The sequence below is a fragment of the Lathamus discolor genome, chromosome 18 (genome assembly GCF_037157495.1).
Source record: "Lathamus discolor isolate bLatDis1 chromosome 18, bLatDis1.hap1, whole genome shotgun sequence".
NCBI classification, from domain to species: domain Eukaryota; kingdom Metazoa; phylum Chordata; class Aves; order Psittaciformes; family Psittacidae; genus Lathamus; species Lathamus discolor.
The window spans coordinates 5,641,020-5,661,665 of NC_088901.1; the positions used below are offsets into that span (position 1 = coordinate 5,641,020).

Sequence of the window (20,646 nt, forward strand, 5' to 3'; positions counted from 1 at the left end):
ACCCCTCTGCAGCAGAGGCATAGGGCAGGTTTAGGGCTTTTAATGGCACGTGTCAATCTTGTGTAAGCTGAGAGCATGGGGCTATGGGCCAGGCTCCATGTGCGGAAGTGAGGGCCAGGGAATACAGAGCTGACCTTTGAGGTCAAAGCTTGAACCTGCTCCATAGCATGCTTACCAAAGAGCCTGGAGATCTAGTGCTGCACAATGGAGCTGTGAGTGCTGGGTCAGATGCCATGTACAAGATCAGGCATAATAAGCAATGACAAACCCCTCAGGTCGTTGTGAATACAATCCTTCCCTTGCTGAGAAGAGAACGAGAGTCCCAAATACTGGGGGTGGGGGGGTGGTGTCCTCCTGTCTGTTCAAGGGCTGCAGGAGGAGGGTGATGGCACTGCCAAAGCCCCAATGGTTGTTAAGCAAAAAGAGACATTGAGAGTGAGCTTCTGACTTGCCAAAGCTGTCGCATCTCAGCTCAGGGCCTTCTGTTCCCCTGGCTTAGTCCTGCTCTGTGTGGCTGCCTGTGTTAAGCTTACCTGGCGCTTTATGGCCGGGGTCTGAGCTTGGTTTTGTAAATACTCGGAGCTGCTGTGGGGCAGTGGAAGTTTTGGGGGGTGGGAATGAGATTTGAGGGAGCAAACGGTGAAAGGATGCAGGGATCTGAGAAGGGGAAAAGGGGGGGAGGAACCCGCTCGCGGGAGCTGCTGCTCGGCAGAGCGGCACCGGTGCCTGCGGCAGGAAAAGCCTCGCTGGAGGCAAGCAGAGAGGATGGAGAATCCCGAACGGCCGCGGTAACGGACGCGGGGGGCGCGCAGCCGGGGCAGGAGCGGCCGCGGGGCGGGACGGGGCGGGCGCAGGGGGCGGAGGCGGAGGCGCTGCGGGTCGCGGTGCGCAGCGACGGGAGCGGAGCGGAGCACGCAGCAGGTTGGGGGGGGGGGGGGGTCCCGCGGCTTGGGGGGGGGGGGGGCACGGGGAGGGCTCCGAGAGCGGGACCGATCCCTGCCCGCCCAGGGGGGCGCTGCCCGGGCACGGCCGCTGCGGTGAAGGCACGATCGTAGCTGAGAAGGGACGGCTGGGTACGGATGTGCAGGGGAGAGCGGCTGCGAACGCGGCGGCTGAGGCTGTGTCCGTAAAGGGAGGATCCAGCGGGATGGGTGGATGCTGCTTGAGACAGGAAATGCTCCGTAGGAAACAACAGGCGTTTGAGGCGCCGTTATTGACATCTCGTAGGTAGGAGGAGGTGGTTATTCAGCGTACAAGGCGGATAAATGATTTCCAGCCCCGCAAAGGATGTGCTCTGTTTGTAACTGAGCATTGCCCAAGGCTTCATAGCTTGGGAGAGCTTTGCAAATCGACTCCTGCTCCAACAGGTTTTGGAGGACCTGAGGTAAATACCGCTCCTTTTCCTGCCTTGTGCTCAGCTGCCTGGAATGCAGCTTCCCCCCTGCTGCAGCGTCGCCCTGAGCAGAGCCAGGCATTTGTATTCTGGTGGCTGTGCCGTGGTCTGGAGCTGAGCCCTGTGCCCGGATGTCCCGGGCAGAGGCAGCCCTGGCACAGAGCAGCTCCCAGTTCAAACTGCCCCTTGAATCGTGCTCAGAACAGCTCAGCCTGGGGAGTTCTGCTTTGTTCCGTGTCTCCCCGGCAGGACTTGGGGCTGTGAGTTCAGAAGACGTTGATGAAATCAGGTTTTCACTGCAGTCTCTTCACGTCGTGGTGGTACAAGAGGGTTTAGGAGGCCAAGCGAGGGTCGGGATTGCCCTCTGTGAGGTGCTGCGCCCGGCCAGGCCGGGGGCCTCATTAACCTGGGTAAAGAGGAGAGGAAGGAGCCACGCAGGAGCCTCAGGCAGGCGCGAGTTACCCATGGATCCACTCTGTTTTGGTGAGGAAATTGCAGAGATCTTAGCAATAAACAGTCCCATCCCCACCTCCTCCCGTTCCCCAGCCTCAGGGAGCTTTTCCTGTCTGAGCTGTCCCCTCACTGCACTTGCCAGGAGATGAGGCATAAATCAGCACCAGAGCTGGGTGGGAGCTGGGCTTCAGAACCTGCCTGAGCAAGAGCAGGTAGAGAGGAGAGGGGCTGGAATCTCATTTCAAGCACGTTCTGTTCAGTGTGTTTTGAAGGTTGCCATGAAAAGGCAGAGCAAGCCAGCGGGGCTGTCCTTGTCTTGATAAGGGCAGCAGTGTCCAAACGGCAGATATGGAAGCGCTGGCTCGCACAGATGACGCTGCTGGATCTCGGTGATGCAACCGGATGGGCTCACTCAAACTGTGTTGGTTTTGTGCAAAGCTGCCTGGAAAAGCAGGAGCTGCAAAAAGGTGGCCAGAACTGTGAACACGGAAGTTAGATCTGTCACTGCCGTTGGGTATTTATGCTCTCAAACGAAGCGGAGCAGGATGGCCCAGGGCTGTGTGGGAACGCAGTTTGTTCTTTGTAAAGGCAGATGCTGCAAACCAAGGGGGGAATGCAGGAGCAGGAGGGTTGTTGAGGATGTTTGGGTTGTTTGGCAAGCTGCTGGGAAGGGGTGAGCTAAGAACTGGAGCATCCTGGTGTGCTAAACGCTGTCAGTTAACCCCATACTTGTGTCCTCTACCTCTGTGCTCCTCCAGACCATCTGTCTGTGCAGCATGGGGCACTCCAGGGGTTCCTAAATCTCCCTTTAGCCTCCTTCCTATCACTACTTTGGGTAATGCTTCTATTTCAGCTCTGACGAGGCTGTTCTCCAGTCACTCAGGAGTTTACCTTACCTCTGGGGGAAAACCCCCAAAGTGCGCCAACAGCCCCTGCTTGGTTTGGTTTTATTCGCTGTGAAGTCACTCTTAAACCCCAAAGCAAAGCTCTTTCTTTCCCATCCCAGAGGTCGCTTTACGTGGCTGGAACCCCCCTGTTCAGCTGCATCATGGCAACGGTCGTCACTGAAAGGCTGAGCCGGCTCTTCATTAACGTGCGGCAGATCCCTCAGCTGCTGGCTCCCCTCCCTCCCTCCACCGTCAGCAGTTCTGAGGTGCCAAAGGTCTTCTGGAAGCCCTACATCCACACCGGCTACCGGCCCGTGCAGCAGACCTGGCGCTATTACTTCTCGACGCTCTTCCAGCAGCACAATGAGGCTATCAATGTCTGGACCCATCTAGTGGCAGCGCTGATCCTGCTGCTGCGGTTCCAGCAGCTCTCTCAGCGAGTGGATTTTGGGCAGGACCTGCATGCCCAGCCCCTCTTCATCATCATCGTGGCATCCATCACCTACCTGATGTTCAGCAGCCTCGCTCACCTTCTGCAGGCCAAATCTGAGTTCTGGCACTACAGCTTCTTCTTCATGGACTATGTGGGGGTTGCCATCTACCAGTATGGCAGTGCCCTGGTGCACTACTACTATGCCATTGAGCCAAGCTGGCACGAGATGATCAAGGGGTTCTACATGCCAGCAGCAGCCCTGTTAGCATGGCTGTCCTGCGCCGGCTCCTGCTACGCTAAGTACCGGTACCACCAGTCCACTCGCCTCCTGAGCCGGCTCTGCCAGGAGCTGCCCTCCGGCCTGGCCTACATGCTGGACATCAGCCCCGTGGCTCACCGCATCTGCACTGCGCCGCGCTCCGAGCGCGATGACCCGGCCCTGCTCTACCACAAGTGCCAAGTGCTCTTCTTCCTGATTGGAGCCTTCTTCTTCTCACACCCTTACCCTGAGAAGTGGCTCCCCGGGAAATGCCACTTCTTCGGGCAGAGCCATCAGATCTTCCACGTGTTCCTGGTGCTCTGCACGCTGGCACAGATCGAGGCGGTGGTGCTGGACTACGAGTCCAGGCGCCAGATCTATTCCACTCTTCAGGGCGATTTGGCACATAATTTCTCTGCCCTGTGCCTCTTCACTGTGACCTGCTCTGTCCTCACGGCTGCTTACATGGCCCGGAAGGTGAAGAACAAGCTGAGCTTCAAAGAAGAGTAAGAGCTCTGAAGGAGAAGTGGGTGAGCTCACCTGATCGGTTGCTCTGGAGCCAGATGATGCTGGCACAAATCCGGGCGCAGACGTAGAGAAGAGGAATGAAGTGCTTTGTGAGCTGTTACTCAGCAGTTCTCTCTGTAGGGAGGGAAAGAGCAAAGTAAGAGCTGCTTTTTGTGTTGTAATTCAGAATTAACTCCAGCTTGCACTTACAATGGTCCCTGCTTTAATTCACATCTGAATAAACAGTTGGAATCATAGAATCACAGAATGGTTTGGGTTGGAAAGGACCTGCCATGGGCAGGGACACCTCACACTAAACCATCCCACACAAGGCTTCACCCAACCTTGAACACTGCCAGGGATGGAGCACCCACAGCTTCCCTGGGCAACCCATTCCAGTGCCTCAGCACCCTCACAGGAAAGAATTTCCTCCTTCTATCCAATCTAAACTTCCCCTGTTTAAGTTTTAACCCGTTACCCCTTGTCCTGTCGCTACAGCCCCTAATGAAGAGTCCCTCCCCAGCATCCCTATAGGCCCCCTTCAGACACTGGAAGCTGCTCTGAGGTCTCCACGCAGCTTCTCTTCTCCAGGCTGAACAGGCCCAGCTTCCTCAGCCTGTCTTCATACGGGAGGTGCTCCAGCCCCTGAGCATCCTCGTGGCCTCCTCTGCACTTGTTCCAGCAGCTCCATGTCCTTTTTATAAATGAAGTAATCTTATGTTATATACAGAATATTTTCTATCTATCTATCTATCTATCTATCTATCTATCTATCTATCTATCTATCTATCATCAGATCTTATGAAGCACTCTTAGCGCTGCAGCCCTGTCGCAGCGCTGCGCTGGTGCCAAAGCAAAAGGGAAGCAGACCGCTCCGCTGCTCGCTGCCGGCAGCGGCGGGACCCCGCCCACGGGGGCGGACCACAGACGGGTTGGTTTGTGACCGTTTCAGGCCCCTTCCTGCGGCTCCGGGCGCTGCGCGGAGCCGCCCGGGCCCTGCAGGGCCCAGCGCCGGGCGCTGAGCGGGCCGAGCCCCGCCGCCTCAGCGAGGCCTGAGAGGGGAGGGAACGGACGCGTCCAACCGCCACCGCCTTTTATAGGGCACGGCCGGGGGTGGGCGGGGCTCCGCCTGCCGCTCATCCCAGCCCGCGGCTCTGATTGGTCAGTGTCCGCCACGAGCGTGCGCGGTGGCGTGAGCAGGGGGCGGTCCCACGCAGGGGCGCTGCGGGCCCGGGCATGAAGCGCGGGCGCGGTGCGGGCGCCCCGGCCGGGGGCTGCGGGGTGTGGCTGGACACGGCCCGGCGGGAGCGCGGCGCGGGGCAGGTGGGGCCCGGCCCGGGGGCACCGGGTCCTGCGCGGCGGGAGCGGGGCGGGGCGGGCAGCGGAGCTGCGGCCCCGGTGCTGAGCGTCCTGCGGGGAGGGGCTGCGGCCGCGGTGCTGAGCGTCCTGCGCCGTGACCCTGCTGGGGCCTGGGGGGGTGACCCCATGGGCCCGTTCCCGCAGGAAGAGCTGAAGCCTTTAGCAAAGGTGGGAATTGCTCCGCAGCGCTGGAGGAGGGGAGGAGCTGGTTCTAACAGCCCGCGCTCACCCGGTCCTGTGCACACGCAGCCGCTCAGAGCCAACCCCAAAGCTCCTGTGCGGGTCCTGGGATGGAGATGCTGCTCCGCTGCTTCCACACAGGGCAGAGGCTCTCGGCCGTGCACGAAGCAAACCACGATCTCGTCCTTCTTCGGCAGAACAGGTACCTGCGTGTGCCCCGGGGGTCAGCAGCCCCGGGCTGTAGCAGAAACCCCTCCTCGCCGTGCGCTTGGCAGCTTGGCTGGGCAGCAAAGTGCATTTTCTAGCAAGGACAGCAAAGGTTAAAGGGTTGCATTCCCCAAAGAGTTTTATTGCGATGGTTGAGCTGAATGCAGGCCCCTTTTCCAGTGTTAGGTTAAAGCGTGAGAGCAGTCACAGCCAGGCTTCACTGGGGAGCAACCTGAGTGCTAAACACAGCCCCAGGCTTGGCTCCCAACACCTCATTGGAGCGCTGGGAAGGTTGATTCAGCCCCAGCACTGACACATATCCAGGTGAAAACGTTCCCTTCTGGGTCCCTGATGGTATCACGTGAAGGATGCTGCAGCTGGGAATGCTGCTTCGGCTGTGGCGGGGGGTCCATGCCAGGTTTGTTCCAAACAACAGCAGCCCTAAGCTGCTGGTTAACTGCCCTTGGAAGAACGTTACAGCTGGAGGTGAGTGAGGAAAGGGTTTATGAAGGGTTGGACAAAGCCTTTTCTAAAGAACAGTGTTTAATCCTGGCTGAACCAGTGAAGGAATCGCAGGGGAACGGGAATATCCCTGCTCCTTTTGAACGTGTTGTGTGCTTTCCTCTCCCTTTTTTTGTCGGATTCCCTCAGTCCAATGCATTTACTTATTCACTGTGTGCCTTTGGCTCCATCGCACGTTCCTGCCTGCTCTGTAGGAGTGGTTCTTATTGTTGTGGGGGTTTTTGCTCATTGTTCTTTTAGCTTGTCCTGAAGTGGGAATGACCTCACTTATACTGAGCTGTATTAGATTTTGTACGGAAGGGTTTCAGAAGGAAACATGGAACTTGGTACCTTCATCAGGCAGCAAAAGCTGTCAGTTTCATTGTGGAGTTCTGTGTTTTGGGGCTGCTTGGTAACTCCTGAGCTGCTGCTTCTGAAGGGAATGTCAGGAGGGAGCTGCCTGCATGCAGAGGGGAGGGACTGGAGCATCCCACCGCGGGGAAGGTGGCCGACTCCAACTCCTCTGGTGTTTGAGGCAGCCCACAGGGAGGTGGTGGCAGCACCAACGTGGCCTCGAGAACACGAGCGGCAGTTCTGAGCCGAGCATGAGGGAATGGTAGCGGCTGACCCCGAGCAATGTGTGTGCCAGCTCGGGTTTTACCTGATTCCTTCTTGTTTTCAGATGAAACAGACAAAGAAAACTCCAGGCCGCCTCCTTCCATGCCACATAAGGACTGGAAAGGGAAAGGTATTTCTGTGGCTGCCTCCCCTGTGAAGATCTTGGCTTTGCCGCGGATGGAAGGAGCCCAACACCAACCACCCTTCCGAGGGGAGGAGGGGACAGCACCGGTTACAGCCCGGTGTTGTGCAGATCCTTTCACAGAGCCACAGGTGGAGACCTCCAGTGGGGCAGGAGAGGGTCGCTGCTGCCCCAGCCTCGCCCGCGGTTCCGAGGGCACCCAGCTCATCCCTCACACACACAGGGCCCAGTTGGTGGCTGGGGAAGCAGCTTCATCCAGCAGCAGCAGGGGACACAAACCAGAGGGCTGGGAAACCCCTGAGGAAGCAAAGGCCGGACTTGACTTCCACTGGAGCCTTGGTGCAAAGCAGAATAAGAAACCACCGCAAGGGAGCAGTGTTAATGCTTTAAGTGATTTTACTGAGAGCAGAAACCCCGGGGTCATGAGCGGCAGGACCGGGGCTCCCGGCTTTCATCCATCTCCACAGGCACCAGGTAGAGCGTGGCCCCTGCGAGAGCGCAGCCAGAACATGGGTGCTGCTTCAGCCAAGGCGGGCTGGGACAGTCCCTGCAGGGAGCTCTTCACCCAGGACTCGGAGGGGAACAGGGTGATCGCTCACTGGGGGCTGCCCCGCTCTCCCTCCAAGGGCTGTTCCAGCAGTGCTGCAGGGTGGAGGTGGAGCGAAGGGGAGCAGGAGCTGTGCTATGAGCTGCTGTTCACGCAGGATTCGGAGGGGGGCAGAGTGATCAAGCACTGACACGAGCCCTCGCATGGGCTGTGCAGCCTTTGGAAAGCGTTTTGTTTGTCAGCACTGGGGAGGTGTACCCACCGCTTCTGTATGCGTGGCTTAGGCAGCACCTGCAGCAGCCCCATGCATCAGGCAGGACCCCTCTGTGCACCGAGATTATGCTTTAATAAAGGTAGAACTTTGAAGCACTCTGTGTGTGCAGTGGTTTGAGTGTTTGACTCCTGGTTACAGCCGGGGTGCCAGAGGCGAGTTTCAAAGTGAAGCTGTAGCAAAGAGGAGGAATTGTCACAGTGCACCTGAGTGTGAAGGGTCCCAGCGTGGGGCTGGGGGCTCCTGTGCAGGTGGGATGCAGCTCAGTGTAGTGGGGCTGCGCTGATGGGTTATGGCCTCTGGCTGCTGCTGTGGGGAGCAGTGAGTGCACAGGCAATACAATGGGTCTGTGCTGGTGTAACTGCTTGTGGCAGTTGCCAGTCTCAGCAACAGTGGAGCATCCTGTATGCACATCCTGTATGCTGCATGTTCAATCCCCTGCTTTTGGATGGGCTACTTTAGATGTTATCTATCTGTTTTAAAGTGCAGAGACCAGCTGCTCCAAAACCCCACGGTCATGAGCAGCAGAGTTCATTTGTGAGCACCATGAGGCTGCAGAACAGCCTGGCCTGGCAGCAGCAACCACCTTTTGATCTTTCTTTTTAAATGTTAGGTATGTCCTTCTTTACCACTGCAAATGGCACCTTTTAAGACAGCTTCACTTTCCCCTCGGGCCAGAATTAATGTACAATAGTTACAATGTGCAACAGAGCAAACTAGAGTTATGCCATAGCTTAGAAGTGAATTGTGCTGGTACACTTGTAATCCGGTCTGCATATGGAGCAGGCTCCTAGGAACCAGGAACTCTTGGTTCCAGCTCCATCTTATCCACAGGCAGGTGCATTGCCATCAAATCCTTATACTGGGACAGGGAGAAGGGTCACATCATCTGCTGGCTCTTGGCCCACATCTGAGGGGGAGGAGCTGTATCAGCTCCCTAAGAAACTGATGAAGTCTTACCTGCCACTCCTGCTGGCCAGAGGCAGGTACAGGCTTCTTTTGCTTTTAAGGTGAGGATGAGGAGTTAATTGTTCCAGGGCTGAGGGCTGGTGCGTTAACAAAGGCTTTGGCATCTGAGTGTGCTCATCTCCAGCACCACCAGCCAGGGCCTGGGCTGCAGCAGCTGAACTGTCACTCCCCAGCCTGCCCGCGATACAAACACCACTGCTGACGTGTTTGGACACGTGCATGAACGATATCAAGGACAGCCATTGTCTTATTAAGGCTCCATTTTATATAAAGGAAAAAACCCCAACATCCTTTAAATACAGCTATGAGAACACTGCAGAAGTGTAGCTGAAGGAAAGCTCTTCAGTCAGTGAGAAGTGTAGCCACAGGCAATGCCAAGCTCCTTCATCCCCTTCCTCAGTGACAGCTCTTGTGGCAGGTGCTTGGTTCTTAGCAATAAATAGACCTTCTGAGTGCTAAATAAAGTACATTATCTGAATACAAGGACTAGTAATGAAACATTAAATTACTGGCAAGAAATGAAGGCCATTCTGTCATGCAGCTGTGGGGTAACTTACTTGGAAATACCCAGGGCAGCCTAAAACCACCCTGCGGCCCTTCGGTGGGACCAGGTGATTTGATCACTGCCGATGGGTTCATCCTGCCATGGGACAGACACAGGTACCCGGAGGACAACTTCTGCTGCTGTCATTTAACCACCTCCTAAACACTGAAGGCCTGGAAGCGCTGGGTAGCTTATTCTCAGTAGCTCTGTACCATGCTCAGAACAAGCGACAGAACGGGCTCTTTGCCATTCCTTTTATACTGGAAATGGTAACTGGTCACACTGGAACGAGGCCGGTACAAGCTAATGCTTAATGTGAACCTAAGGAAAACTGTAGGTGGGAAGAACATCATCCAGCAGCACGTGTTTCACTCTAGAAGATCCTCAGCAATAATCAACATCAAAATACAGGTGGAAAAGAATTTCCATCTTCTTAAAAAGTTTTGTCTTAAATGTAACAATACATGGAAAACACACCAAATCCAAAGGGTCTTTCCTAAGTCAGTGTCCAGTGCAGAAACCATTTCTCGTTGACAAAAGAGGCAAAAGGCTCCATCCTTAGGAAGGCAGCTACTGTGGAAAATACTGTGGGAGCAAGTAACGCTTGCAGGGTTTAATGCCAGGAGCATCACTTCTCCTTCAGGGCCAGATCTTCATCCTTGAGGGCAAATTTTCTTCTCAGAACTTCAGCGATGAGAACCGCCGGGTCCTCCTCCTTCAGCGACGTTCGGTTTCTGCTCGGAAGACAAAAGCACAACGTGTCAGCCAAGAGAGGTGCCAGCCCGATGCTTTACAGCTCTGGCTTGAGAGTATTTTTCTGCAGCCTTTGTCATGGGTTTAAACTGAAACGGGAAGTTCAGGTTAGATCTAATGCAGAAGCTCTTCCCTGTGAGGGTGCTGAGGCGCTGGCACAGGGTGCCCAGAGAAGCTGTGGCTGCCCCATCCCTGGCAGTGCTCAAGGCCAGGCTGCACAGAGCCTTGGAAGACACGGTCTAGTGTGAGGCATCCCTGCCAGTGGCAGGGGGTTGGAACTGGATGCTCTTAAGGTCCTTTCCAACCCAAACCATTCTATGTTAGCTTTTGCCCAAGTGGAGGAGATGCAAAAAGCATTTCAAACTTAAAAGCAGTCACCTTTCCTGCTGGCTTAGAAAACCTGGAGCTCATTCTATGGATCAAAAGCTCAGCATTGAAGCTCTTTATAATTTTTATTCAACTGTGTTAATAACAAGTAAGTGAAATAAAACTTCATTAATTATTCACAGCAACATATCCTCAACAGGAATCTGCAAGTGGTGGTGGAGGTGAAGTCCTGGAAGGATTTTTTCTTTTTCAGGAATTTTGCTATACAATGGATAGGTCCTCTCCTAATTAAAGATGGGTATTTACATGTATTTTAAAGGAGGACTGGTACACGTTTTCCTTCACTTAGCAACTGCACATGTGTTTTCCTGTAGTGTTCTGTTACCAAAGCATCTTGCCTCTTTTGACAAGCTGCTGAAAGATGTGCAACATGCACAGTTCTGCAAATGCTTCTCACTCATTCCTGAAGCTTCCAGGGTTGTGTTTAAGTACCAAGCCCTAAACAGGAGCATCAGAGAAGCCTCTGTATCCTTATCTCATTAACCATCATTTGCTACCTTCATCTACTTAAAAGCATCACACACTCTTTAAGTGCTACAAGTGCTACACACTCACATGAGCAGAACTGCATGTCACAGAGTGAGCACAGGGTTGCTCACACCTCAGCATCAGCTCCAGGGAATGGGGTCTAGGAATTAATGCTCATCAAGTGATGAACATCAGGGATTTAGGATTTATTTAAGGTAATTTTTCAGCTACCTGTGATTTGTCAAACAGCTTTCCTTAAGCTACAGTAACCATATCCTAAAATGTCACTGCTGAATGTAGGAAGCAAGTTAGAGGCTGAGGTGGAGAAGCAGCTGAGGGGACAACTGTTCTGCTCCAGTAGGAACAGACTCAAATTCTTGGGTTGAGGTGTTCCTAAGGCAGCTGCAGCAGCGTGACCCAGCTCAGGCTCACTGGCCTCTTACAAGAGGAGAAGGGCCCTTTTGTCCCCTCTGTGCCCAACGAGGAGAGATCTGGCTGCTTCCTCCTCCCCCAGGTCTCCCCCAGACCCAACTCTTTGCTCTCCCCCATCTCCTGTGGTGCTAAAAAGCATCAACGCTGCTGCTAAAGCCTTTCTTCAAGCACAAGCCTCCCACTCATTCACACAGCTGCTCCCCCTGGGTAACAGCACAGGCAGACACCTCCACCATTATCAGTTCTCATGCACTCTGTTGAGGAAATTGAGGTAAAACTGTGACCCATTATACCACAATGTTCCCTGTCACCCACGGGTTGCTTTTACCAGCCTCCCCCCATCACCTCCCTGCCCACAGGTAAGAAATGTCTTTCCCCACCACAATCTGGATCTGTACAAGGGGTTTTTCGCCCCTGAATAATGCACACTTCCCTGTTCACCTGGCACAGACGGCAGCAGTTTTCTCACCCCACAAAGTCTGCTTCCAGAGCAGGCTGACACACAGGCTCCCCTAACTGCAAGACTGAGAATCACATTGTTCCCTGAGCATCTCAGCCCTAGAGGTACACACGTTTAAACTGAAACCATTCCATGGCACAGCATGAAGCATCTGCAAGCTCCTCGAGTTCCCAAAGCCTGGGGATGCCCATTAGAATGGTAGTTACAGGCTCCCAGGGAAGGTGAAACCTCACCCCAGCCCCTGACTCGCCACACACCAGGATTCTGCTTGAGATTCTTTCTCTCTTTGCCTAAGAATTCAAAGTAATTTTTGCATGACCAAAGCACTGCTTTGCAACAGACAGGGAGAAGGAAGAGGAGCAACACATCTGTGGTCCATGAGTCCTACTCACTCCCAGGAGAGACTACAGGCATTTATATAAAGTGAGTGAGTGTTCAAGCTTCGAGTAATCTTTAACACTTAGGAAAGCTGAACACATTTCCTTCCTTTGACTACATCATTTTATTTCAGTGCTGAGAATTTAATGTCTTTTGAACTGGATTAAGCAAAGAAATCCTGGCATCACGCAATGCAGGAGCATGACATGACGTAATGGCTGGATTCAGGCTGGAAAATGGGGGAACTGAACTTCCTCACTGTGATCTCACACTAAAGCAAAAGCAGCAGAGCTGATGTTAAGGCTGTTCTATCAGCTGGGCAGAACCTTGTCTCAGCCATGGCACTTGAGGCATTCTCGGTGTGTAAACTCATCATGAGACAAGCAAACCCCTGCCCAAAGCTCAAAGCTGGGCCAGATGCAAAAGCTGAGAAGCTCCATGTATTAATTCCTGTATGTGATAAAAAGCTACTGAGCTTCCAGGGATGCTAACCAGGCCTCCAGGATGCTGTAAGCATCAGTCTCTGGAAGCACTGCAAGCAAAGCAGGCTGCTGATCCACATGGACCTCCTTTAGTGTAAGTAAATAAGCTGGAACAGGCAAACATTGTGCTTACTGGTGCAGGTTCCCCTCTACTGCTTTCTATCCAGGCAGGTAAAGCCACCATTAAAAAACCCAAACCCAGACACACGCTACCACGTTCTGCTATAAAGAGGAAATTCTCCACTGTGACTCACAGAGCAGCACCAACGAGCAGGGAATGCAGCATCCAGCCTCTGAAGTGATTGGACAGGCAGGAAGAAAAGAAAAGAAGGTAAAATCATGGGTGTTCAGGAAGCACTTACAAGTCTTTGCTTTGTTTCATCCTATGGATGTCTTTGAGGATGCCCATCATGTCTGCGAAACTGCTGGCCTTGGACAGAGACACAGAATCCTCCTCATCAGGATCTTTTGACTCTGCTTTGCAGCACTCGGAGGCTGTGGAGCAGAGCAGGGACACGGATGGGAGCTCGGGGCTCTCCAGCTCTGCCTCCTCCTCCGTGATGTCACTAATGACAAAGGAGGTTGTAGACTGGAAAGAGGGTCCGAAACAAGGTAAAGGAGAAGATGCATTTGAACTTCCTGGAGACAGTAAATCTGGTGTGAATGAAGCAGAAGCTGAAAAAGAAAACAGTACAGGTGGATAGATCAACTCACGGCAAACAGAATACAAACCAAGAGGCATCATCAGCCAAGATATGAGAGAACAAAGTCATCCTATTCTCTGATCCCCTCCATGTCGACTCTGCTTCCTACAACACCACATTCCAACACAAGACCTCCAGTACCTTTCATCTCACCACCCCCCTCATGTATCTCTATTCCTATCATGCCCACCAGCCGATCACTCCTCCAGTTCCCCCGCTGCACCCCATTCCTGCTGCCAGGCCATGCTAATTCATAATGGTTTTACAGCTAAGGAACAGAGATGGAGCTGCTGCTCAGGGTCACAGTGGAAGCCTGCAGCAGAACATAGGTCTCAGTTGTTTTAACTTTTCTCCTGTTTTTCTTCAGCACCATGAGAACGTCTTGCCTTGCTGTTCCTTTCACACTCCTTCCCCCCATTACCATCCCGCCTGGTGAGAATGCAGAGCTGGTTCAGGACCTCCAGCATTTTACACTAGACAGTCACAGTGATTCACTCTGTCACTGCAGGCATTTTGACCTGTTTTGCTTTCCATCACCATCTGTACAATGAGAACAGCATCCCCCTGGTTTTGCAGGGAAGACGGGATTGATTCGCTCACACTTTAAAACACAGTGAGGGGATCAACAGCTGTGTAAATTCCAAGTGCTAAGTGAAAATGAGTTCAGTATTTCCAGTGTAAAACATTAAGGGAAAACAACCAAACCCTCAGAAATCCATTTAGTGTACATCTCTGTGAAAGACCCTTCCTGTACTGAAAACAAACTGCACCTTAAAGCACTAATGCCCTTGGCCTCAGAGCAAACCTGTAGATAGTTATCAATTTCCAATGCAGGGGTTTCTCTAACAGTATATAACAAAGCAGACTGCACAGTATTTCTTTGTTGACATCAATCTTTCCAAAATAAGTCTGCTAAACAGTTATCTCCTTCATCAGATTACAAGTCACAGCAGGGCCCTACATCACAGCTCCCTGTTATTGACTTAAAGGCCACGAAGTCAATAGGAACTGTTCTCAAATGCCAGCTGGTAACAGCCAGGCCCACTGCTGAGTGGAGAGGGAGAAAGAAAGGTATTAAATGATTAGATCATTTTTCTCCCATCTGGATCTCAAATTTCCCTCATTATTACTCTCCTTGAATTAAAAGAGACTTTTCTAGCACACAGCAAGTGTAGAGCTGAGACAACACTTAGAAGGAAAACACAGAATTTCCCCTGTTCTTTATTCCAATTCAGCTGTTCCTCTGATATTGCATAGAGGACACATGCAGCCTGTCTGCAAGGGACATCTGTGATGCCTTGTTTTATGCTTGCTCCCTGCAGAGCTGAGGGTAATGCATCTCCCTCATGCTCAGAGTGGCCTCAATCTCATGCCACTGTACCAGTGGAGGCAAGTGGTGGTGTGTCAGGATCCAGTGTCCTGTGAGAGGAGCAAAGATGACAAGAAACACCAGCACTCTCTGTGCGTGCGTACAACAACTACAAAAGTGTGACGAAGATCATCAGAAGCACCTCTTCTCATCTAAATACATCTCTGCACCACAGCTAAATGCATCCCATGAGTTCTCATGTGGTGGCCTAAGCATTTACATTACTGATGTCAAGTAGATTCTTGGAGTCCATTGACTGAAGTGAACAAAGCCCCAATCCAAATCTGCCATGTAGAAACCAGCATTTTAACTAAATCAAACACCACAACTCTATTTCCTGTTCAAATGCACTGATGGGTCGTGGACAGTTGGGTTAAATATAAGTTGTCACTAAAGCTGCAAGCTGTAGCTTGGGGCTCCATTCATCAGGCAGCCACCACAGGTTTGGTCTCTGCACACTGCACAGCGCAAAGCAGCCATCTGGGAATTAAAAACATCACTTGCTTTCAGATGGATGATAAGCAAGGTTTCATCAGCCACTATTACCCACCATAAACAGGAATTCACCTGCTTGGTATCATTTCAAGTGTGGCACAATCCCCTTTTGTTGTTGTTGGGTTATTTTTTTTTTTGGTTTGGGGTTTTTTAAGCAATGGGAAGAATTAGAGGAGCTCCTTCTCCTCTGGGAAGCAGCAACAACACAGCTGCTGCCTTGGTTATTGGCAAGAGTGCTCTGCAGGGAAGAAATGCAGCTCTTCGGAAAAACCGTTCTCAAGAAGGACTAAATTCCTTTAGTTTGCAAAACTGTTCAGTAGTTTTTGAGTGGGGAGAGCAAAATCTCTGCCTCTGAATACTTCATAAACGGATACCAAGGTATTTCTCTCATACTAGTTTCCATATTCCAGACTAGCCACTGTAAAAGTGAAGACATGTAGAACCACTTGGATCTGGATCTTACAAAATATCATTGTACTTTCAGAGCTGAGTATACACGAAAAACCGTGAAAGGAAAAGAAGTAAAAAGCCTTTCTTCACAGCCAGCTTTATGGCTAAAACATGGCTTTTAACTGCACACGATTTTACTAAAAGAAATAAATCAGTCAATCAGCTCAGCTCTAAATAAATCAGCTTCTCCCCAAACACTGACCTGCCACAGAAATGGCACCGCCACTTTTGTTCCAGAAACAAACACTGACATCTCTCTCCTACCCAAATCAAGACGTATCCCTCCTGCTCATGGCCAACTTGGAGCAGGAATGGCAATAATAAACCAAATGTTTTCATGAATTGAGGTACTCAAGATGCCTCAGCCTCCACAGCAAATGCAGTCACAAAGCAGCAATTGTATCTCACAAAACAAGCTGGAATCCTCCAATGAAACAGATGCAAACATCTGAACACAGAACCAGCGCGGAGCTGACGCCAAAGGTGGCATCCCACCACCAGCATCCACAGCTCTGCTGGAAAAACAACTGCAAGTCTAGTCAGCATGGGAAATAACATGGTTCACTAAGTCAGCCCTTCTCATTCAACAAACCAAAGTGCCTGATGTTCCTACCTGATTCTGCAGCGACTATTTTAGCTATCTGACTCCGAAGGTGACTCAGCTCATCCTGGAGCTCTGTTGTTCGGCTCAGTGCTGGTAAACCAGGTTTCTTCAAGGCAAGCAGCTTCTCCTCCTGCTTCCTCAGGTTGGGGACTGAAGCATTTCGCTGTATAACAGTGAAGGGACTCGGCTTCCACTTGTGCTTCAGCGGGCGAGTGTCGCTTCTACGGGACGAAACCCCATTGGTCATTTACAAGGCCCAGAACCCTCCGTGACAACAACGTGGCAAAGCTCTGCCTCCACCTCAGGACAGCAGAAGACTTCAACACAATGAATTACTGTGCCACTGTGCTGTATGTCCCACTGTATGTGCTCTCTGCATTACAAGCAACGTGAAACCGTACAAATTACAAGGAATACAGAAATCATGACACAAGATCTGCTGGGAGGACACAAGGACAAAAGCTGGGGCATGCTCACACAGTTTCAAGTCAGTTCTCTACTGGTAGCTGTGTTTCCATGCCAGGCAGCGTGCTGGCTGCACGAGGGAACACTTACTGATTAACTTTACCTCTGACTTCAAAGTCTGTTTGTCTTTCACAAGATACCTGTTACTATTGCCCTGCTTTAAGTACAGAAGTTCAGCTGACCAGAACCAACCCCTGGGGCCAGAACATTTCAATCCCAGGAGAACTCAACTCTTCAATTTTCTAACCAGAAAGTTACCAACTTTCTAACCAGAATCTAACACAGATTAAGGGGGCTACTCTACACAGCTCTATCTGTAGGTAAAACATGGCATAACACAGGCTCCTAGCCCTGCCTACAGGAATTCCTCCCAACATCCTTTGTCCAATTTGGTTTTTCTCCATTTCCATCACTGGGAAAAATGTCTTTCAACAGGCACCACATCAGACCTTGAGAGGGCTGGAAGCTGCAGTCATTTAATCAATGTCAGACCTATGCTGTGAGAAATAACCCAGCATATAGAGGCAAGCACCAGCAGACACAAAGAGGAACCCAACCTGACTCTGGCGTATGTTTCCTCATCATCTGCTGCTATCCACACAATGTCTGCCAAGGTGGGGACTGGAGGGACGTCATTTAAATAGAGCTCTGAGACATTAGGTAGAACCTAAAAAGAAGGAAGTTACATTAAGAAGATAGTGACCCTGTCTCCTAAAGCCGCCCCAGATGTGCTGCACCGGTTGTCAGAGCCTCTCCTCTGTCCAGGCTGGCAGCTGCATGTGTTGATGTGTGACAGCAATACCATTTGGCTGAGGGAGACATCATCTGTTGGCTCCTGCAGGCTCCTGAGTGTGTGGTATGTTACTGTGCTCTCCACGCCTGAGCTGCAAGGCAGTGAAGGGACACTTGATACAGCTGAGCACGCTGCCAAGGCCCGTGTGCAACACCGTGCCTCTACAAGTCCCAGCACTGCCCTTGAGCTCGAACTGTGATGTGCTTCCAGAAACCCTTTTTGTTTTGAAGCACAGGCCCAGAGGGCACGTGGCTGCTGGAGGTCACACAACAAAGCTCTGGTTCAGCAGCTCAATACTTCTGTCTCCTCCAGCTTGCTAACCCAGTCCACAGACAGCACTTGAGCAGGCACCTTCTTCAAGTTGCCAACAACCACTTTACAAGAAGAGAATTAAAATGGAATTAAGGAATCTGAACATTCATTACCCTGCAGCTCTACAGCCACGAGCAGCACCACATGACAGTGCCGTGTCCACACCACCAGATCCCTGATGAGTTCTTACCTCAAAGGTTGCTCTGGGACAGGGCTTTAAAGGGAGGTTTGACCCGATTCTCCTGACAACGCTGCGTGCTGAGCCATGGGGTTTGTTCTGCCAGATGGGGATCGTCTACAAGAACCCATGTGATAGAATTAATATTTGAAGTCAGTTCCCCTTATTAAGATCTTGTTAAATTGGAAACTGCCCTGCAAAATCAGCTCAGGGCTCTGCTCTCTTGACTTTTTATTTGTTCAGTGATTATCTGAATTGGGAACTTGCTAATAACCACGATCTTTATTCCATAAAACTCTGTTTTGGCTGACCCCAAGTGAGAGCCAGCCAGGTCCTAAGGGGCAAGTTAAACACGGGTGGAGCATTTCCAGGACTGACAACCAAAAGCAGTTACAGACACCAAACAGCAAAGGGATCAGAAGAGACACCCAGCGTCACAGGAGGGGCCCAGGGGCCAAACGAACTCAGGAGAAAGGCTTATTTAGAGGGACACTCTCACTTCCACATGCTCCTTAGCAGCAGCAGCACTGTTGGGTGGCTGTGGACAGCAAAGTGATGAATCCGCTCAATGCCTCTCCCAACCGGGGCCGACGGGCACAGCCTTGGGGGGCGTTTTCAGACAGAGCGATCTGCGGGGACCTCTGCGCTGGGTTCGGGTGGTGAAGTGCCCCGTGCCAGTGTGACGGTGCTGCACAGGGCTCCGCACAAACCCGACTCCAACCCGGCTCTAGCGCTCAGTCCGCCACCGAGGCCCCTCACTGCTGGAGCTGCGCAAACCGCGCCCGCCCTTCACTTACGGACTCCGCTGCCATCTCCGGCGCTGGCGGCGGCCGCGGGGCGGGCTCAGCGCTGGGTGCTGCGGAACGGGCTCATCTTACCCCGCTCCCGCCGCGTCTCACTGCAACACACAAGCGACTCGATACAGGCCGTGCTCCCCCCACCGCCCCTCCGGGCCGGGGCCAGAACCGGCCCCGCTCCCTCCTTCCGCCCCGCCGGTACCTGCGCTCCCGACCCCTCCGCCGCCATCACCCGGAAGCAGAACCCGCCCCTCCCACTTCCGCCGCCACCCGCGCATGCACCGGGCCCCGGGGCGGGACAGCCCCGCCGTGAGGGGCAGGACCGGCGCCCCCGCCGCACGCCCCCCCCCGGCGGAGCAAGGACTGGACTGCGGGAGGCCGAGGTCGTGGCACGGGTTTAACGATAACAGCAGCGACAGCCGCGCCGCCCCCACCGCCCCTCGCCGGCAAACATCGGCCCTGGCCCGCCGCGGGTTTCAGGCCAGAGCGTCACCCAGCACGGCAGGGGCGGAGCCAGCGGCTCCTCGGCCGGTACCACCGGAACACTCGAGTTACACAGAGACGGGAAGCTCGGAGCGGGTCAGCTCCTGCCCGGGGCTCGCCCGCAGCTCCCGGGCTCCCCTCGCCCTTCGGAGCCACCGCAGTCCCCGGTTTGACAAGCCCCGACAGACCCGAGCCATCCCGGGCTGTGCGGCCGCTGCTCCCTCCGGCCCCTCCTGCACACAAACGGGACGGACCCTCCCTTCCCCGAGAACAAGCGCCAGACGCGGCTTCAAGGGGCTCGGGAAACGGGCAACAAGACCTCAGGAGCAGCTCTGTAGCAGCCAGGAGGCCACATGGACGCGGGGTACAGGCACTCGTTCCTTTGGGCCAGAGTCCTCTCAGGGGCCAAGGCCACCAGTCAACAGGAGCTCGGTCTCAAATGCTGCCCGGGGGCCGTGGCACTGTCTGCAGCCAACAATGCTGCCCAGTCCCAGGCTGTCGGTACTGCAGCCCCTGGAGCGGGTAAAAGTGCAGAGGTAATGCATAGTTATAATGCCGATACTGAGAAACAGCCCAGGGGGAATTCATCTCACTGGAGCAATTAGTGAAGCTATGCTGGCGGGAGGTCGACCTAAGCCCCCTGTACAGCCGGGAGGGCTGGGGCAGGGTGGGTGATCCTCACCCCTGGGCTCCTCCCAAAACAAAAAAAAACACAACCAGACAAAGCCACCCAAAAAAGACCCAAAGGTTTCCCTCCCCCTCCCCTGTGACTTGGTCCAACAAAACTGTGCTTCAAGAGAGCAGAAAAAGCATCCCCAGCCATGGCTCTACAGCTGTCTACCGAAGATGCTTCTGTCTCCTCACCACTACAGGAACAGGCTTTGAAACCTATTTCATTTAACCCTTCCTTGTCCAGATTATGCTCACGCTGTAGAGGGCATTGGTACGGAGTAGGAGCAACTGCCCAGGGTGGTTACAGGTAAGTGACAATGGCAGTCTGTCCAAGGCATTTCTCTGGAAAACTGGAATTTGCATGAGTGCTGCTGGCTTTTAGAACTGCTCAGTTCTTAGCCAGTTAACACTCTTGGGGCAGTTCCTGAAGGGAATGTCATGGTTCCTCATTCAGTGGGGCTTGGAAGCTCAAATCAAACACGGACAGAACATGAAACCAATGCCCTCCAAGCAAAGCTCCCAAAGCTGGGCACTGCTCACTGCTGTGTTCCACAGCCTGGAATGCACATCCTGCAGGACTCTGACCCTTAATCCCCTTGTTAATCACAGAACCACAGAATGGTTTGGGTTGGAAAGGACCTTAAGTTCATCCAGTTCCAACCCCCTGCCATGGGCAAGGACACCTCACACTAGA

The 20,646-nt window shown here is 52.9% G+C and overlaps 3 protein-coding genes across 9 annotated transcripts; 2 read left to right on the forward strand and 1 right to left on the reverse strand.

Moving 5' to 3' along the window:
• Window positions 1-849: 849 nt before the first annotated feature.
• Window positions 850-4,192, forward strand: PAQR7 (progestin and adipoQ receptor family member 7). 3 transcript variants are annotated; one of them, XM_065697711.1, is made up of 2 exons: window positions 850-921; window positions 2,853-4,192. In XM_065697711.1, the coding sequence occupies exon 2, from the start codon at window positions 2,895-2,897 to the stop codon at window positions 3,933-3,935; it is 1,041 nt and encodes a 346-aa protein (XP_065553783.1). In that variant the 5' UTR covers window positions 850-921; window positions 2,853-2,894; the 3' UTR covers window positions 3,936-4,192. The 3 variants fall into 3 exon arrangements, with proteins under 3 accessions (XP_065553783.1, XP_065553785.1, XP_065553784.1); XM_065697713.1 differs by lacking the exon at window positions 850-921 and adding an exon at window positions 1,364-1,384; XM_065697712.1 differs by lacking the exon at window positions 850-921 and adding an exon at window positions 1,651-1,876.
• A 956-nt stretch (window positions 4,193-5,148) lies between these two features.
• LOC136023332 (uncharacterized) lies at window positions 5,149-7,855 on the forward strand. Of its 4 annotated transcripts, XM_065697701.1 has the most exons (4): window positions 5,149-5,255; window positions 5,436-5,459; window positions 5,541-5,673; window positions 6,862-7,855. In XM_065697701.1, exons 1-4 carry the CDS (start codon window positions 5,169-5,171, stop codon window positions 7,674-7,676), a joined length of 1,059 nt encoding a protein of 352 aa, XP_065553773.1. In that variant the 5' UTR covers window positions 5,149-5,168; the 3' UTR covers window positions 7,677-7,855. The 4 variants fall into 4 exon arrangements, with proteins under 4 accessions (XP_065553773.1, XP_065553771.1, XP_065553772.1 ...); XM_065697699.1 differs by having other exon boundaries at window positions 5,436-5,673; XM_065697700.1 differs by lacking the exon at window positions 5,436-5,459 and having other exon boundaries at window positions 5,478-5,673.
• Window positions 7,856-8,968: 1,113 nt separating this feature from the next.
• On the reverse strand, window positions 8,969-19,894 carry MTFR1L (mitochondrial fission regulator 1 like). 2 transcript variants are annotated; one of them, XM_065697728.1, is made up of 7 exons: window positions 19,600-19,894; window positions 18,798-18,898; window positions 18,013-18,117; window positions 17,275-17,384; window positions 16,262-16,473; window positions 12,993-13,305; window positions 8,969-10,004 (listed from the first exon to the last, which is right to left on the reverse strand). In XM_065697728.1, the coding sequence occupies exons 2-7, from the start codon at window positions 18,810-18,812 to the stop codon at window positions 9,899-9,901; spliced, it is 861 nt and encodes a 286-aa protein (XP_065553800.1). In that variant the 5' UTR covers window positions 18,813-18,898; window positions 19,600-19,894; the 3' UTR covers window positions 8,969-9,898. The 2 variants fall into 2 exon arrangements, with proteins under 2 accessions (XP_065553800.1, XP_065553798.1); XM_065697726.1 differs by having other exon boundaries at window positions 19,000-19,894.
• Between the last annotated feature and the right edge of the window lie 752 nt (window positions 19,895-20,646).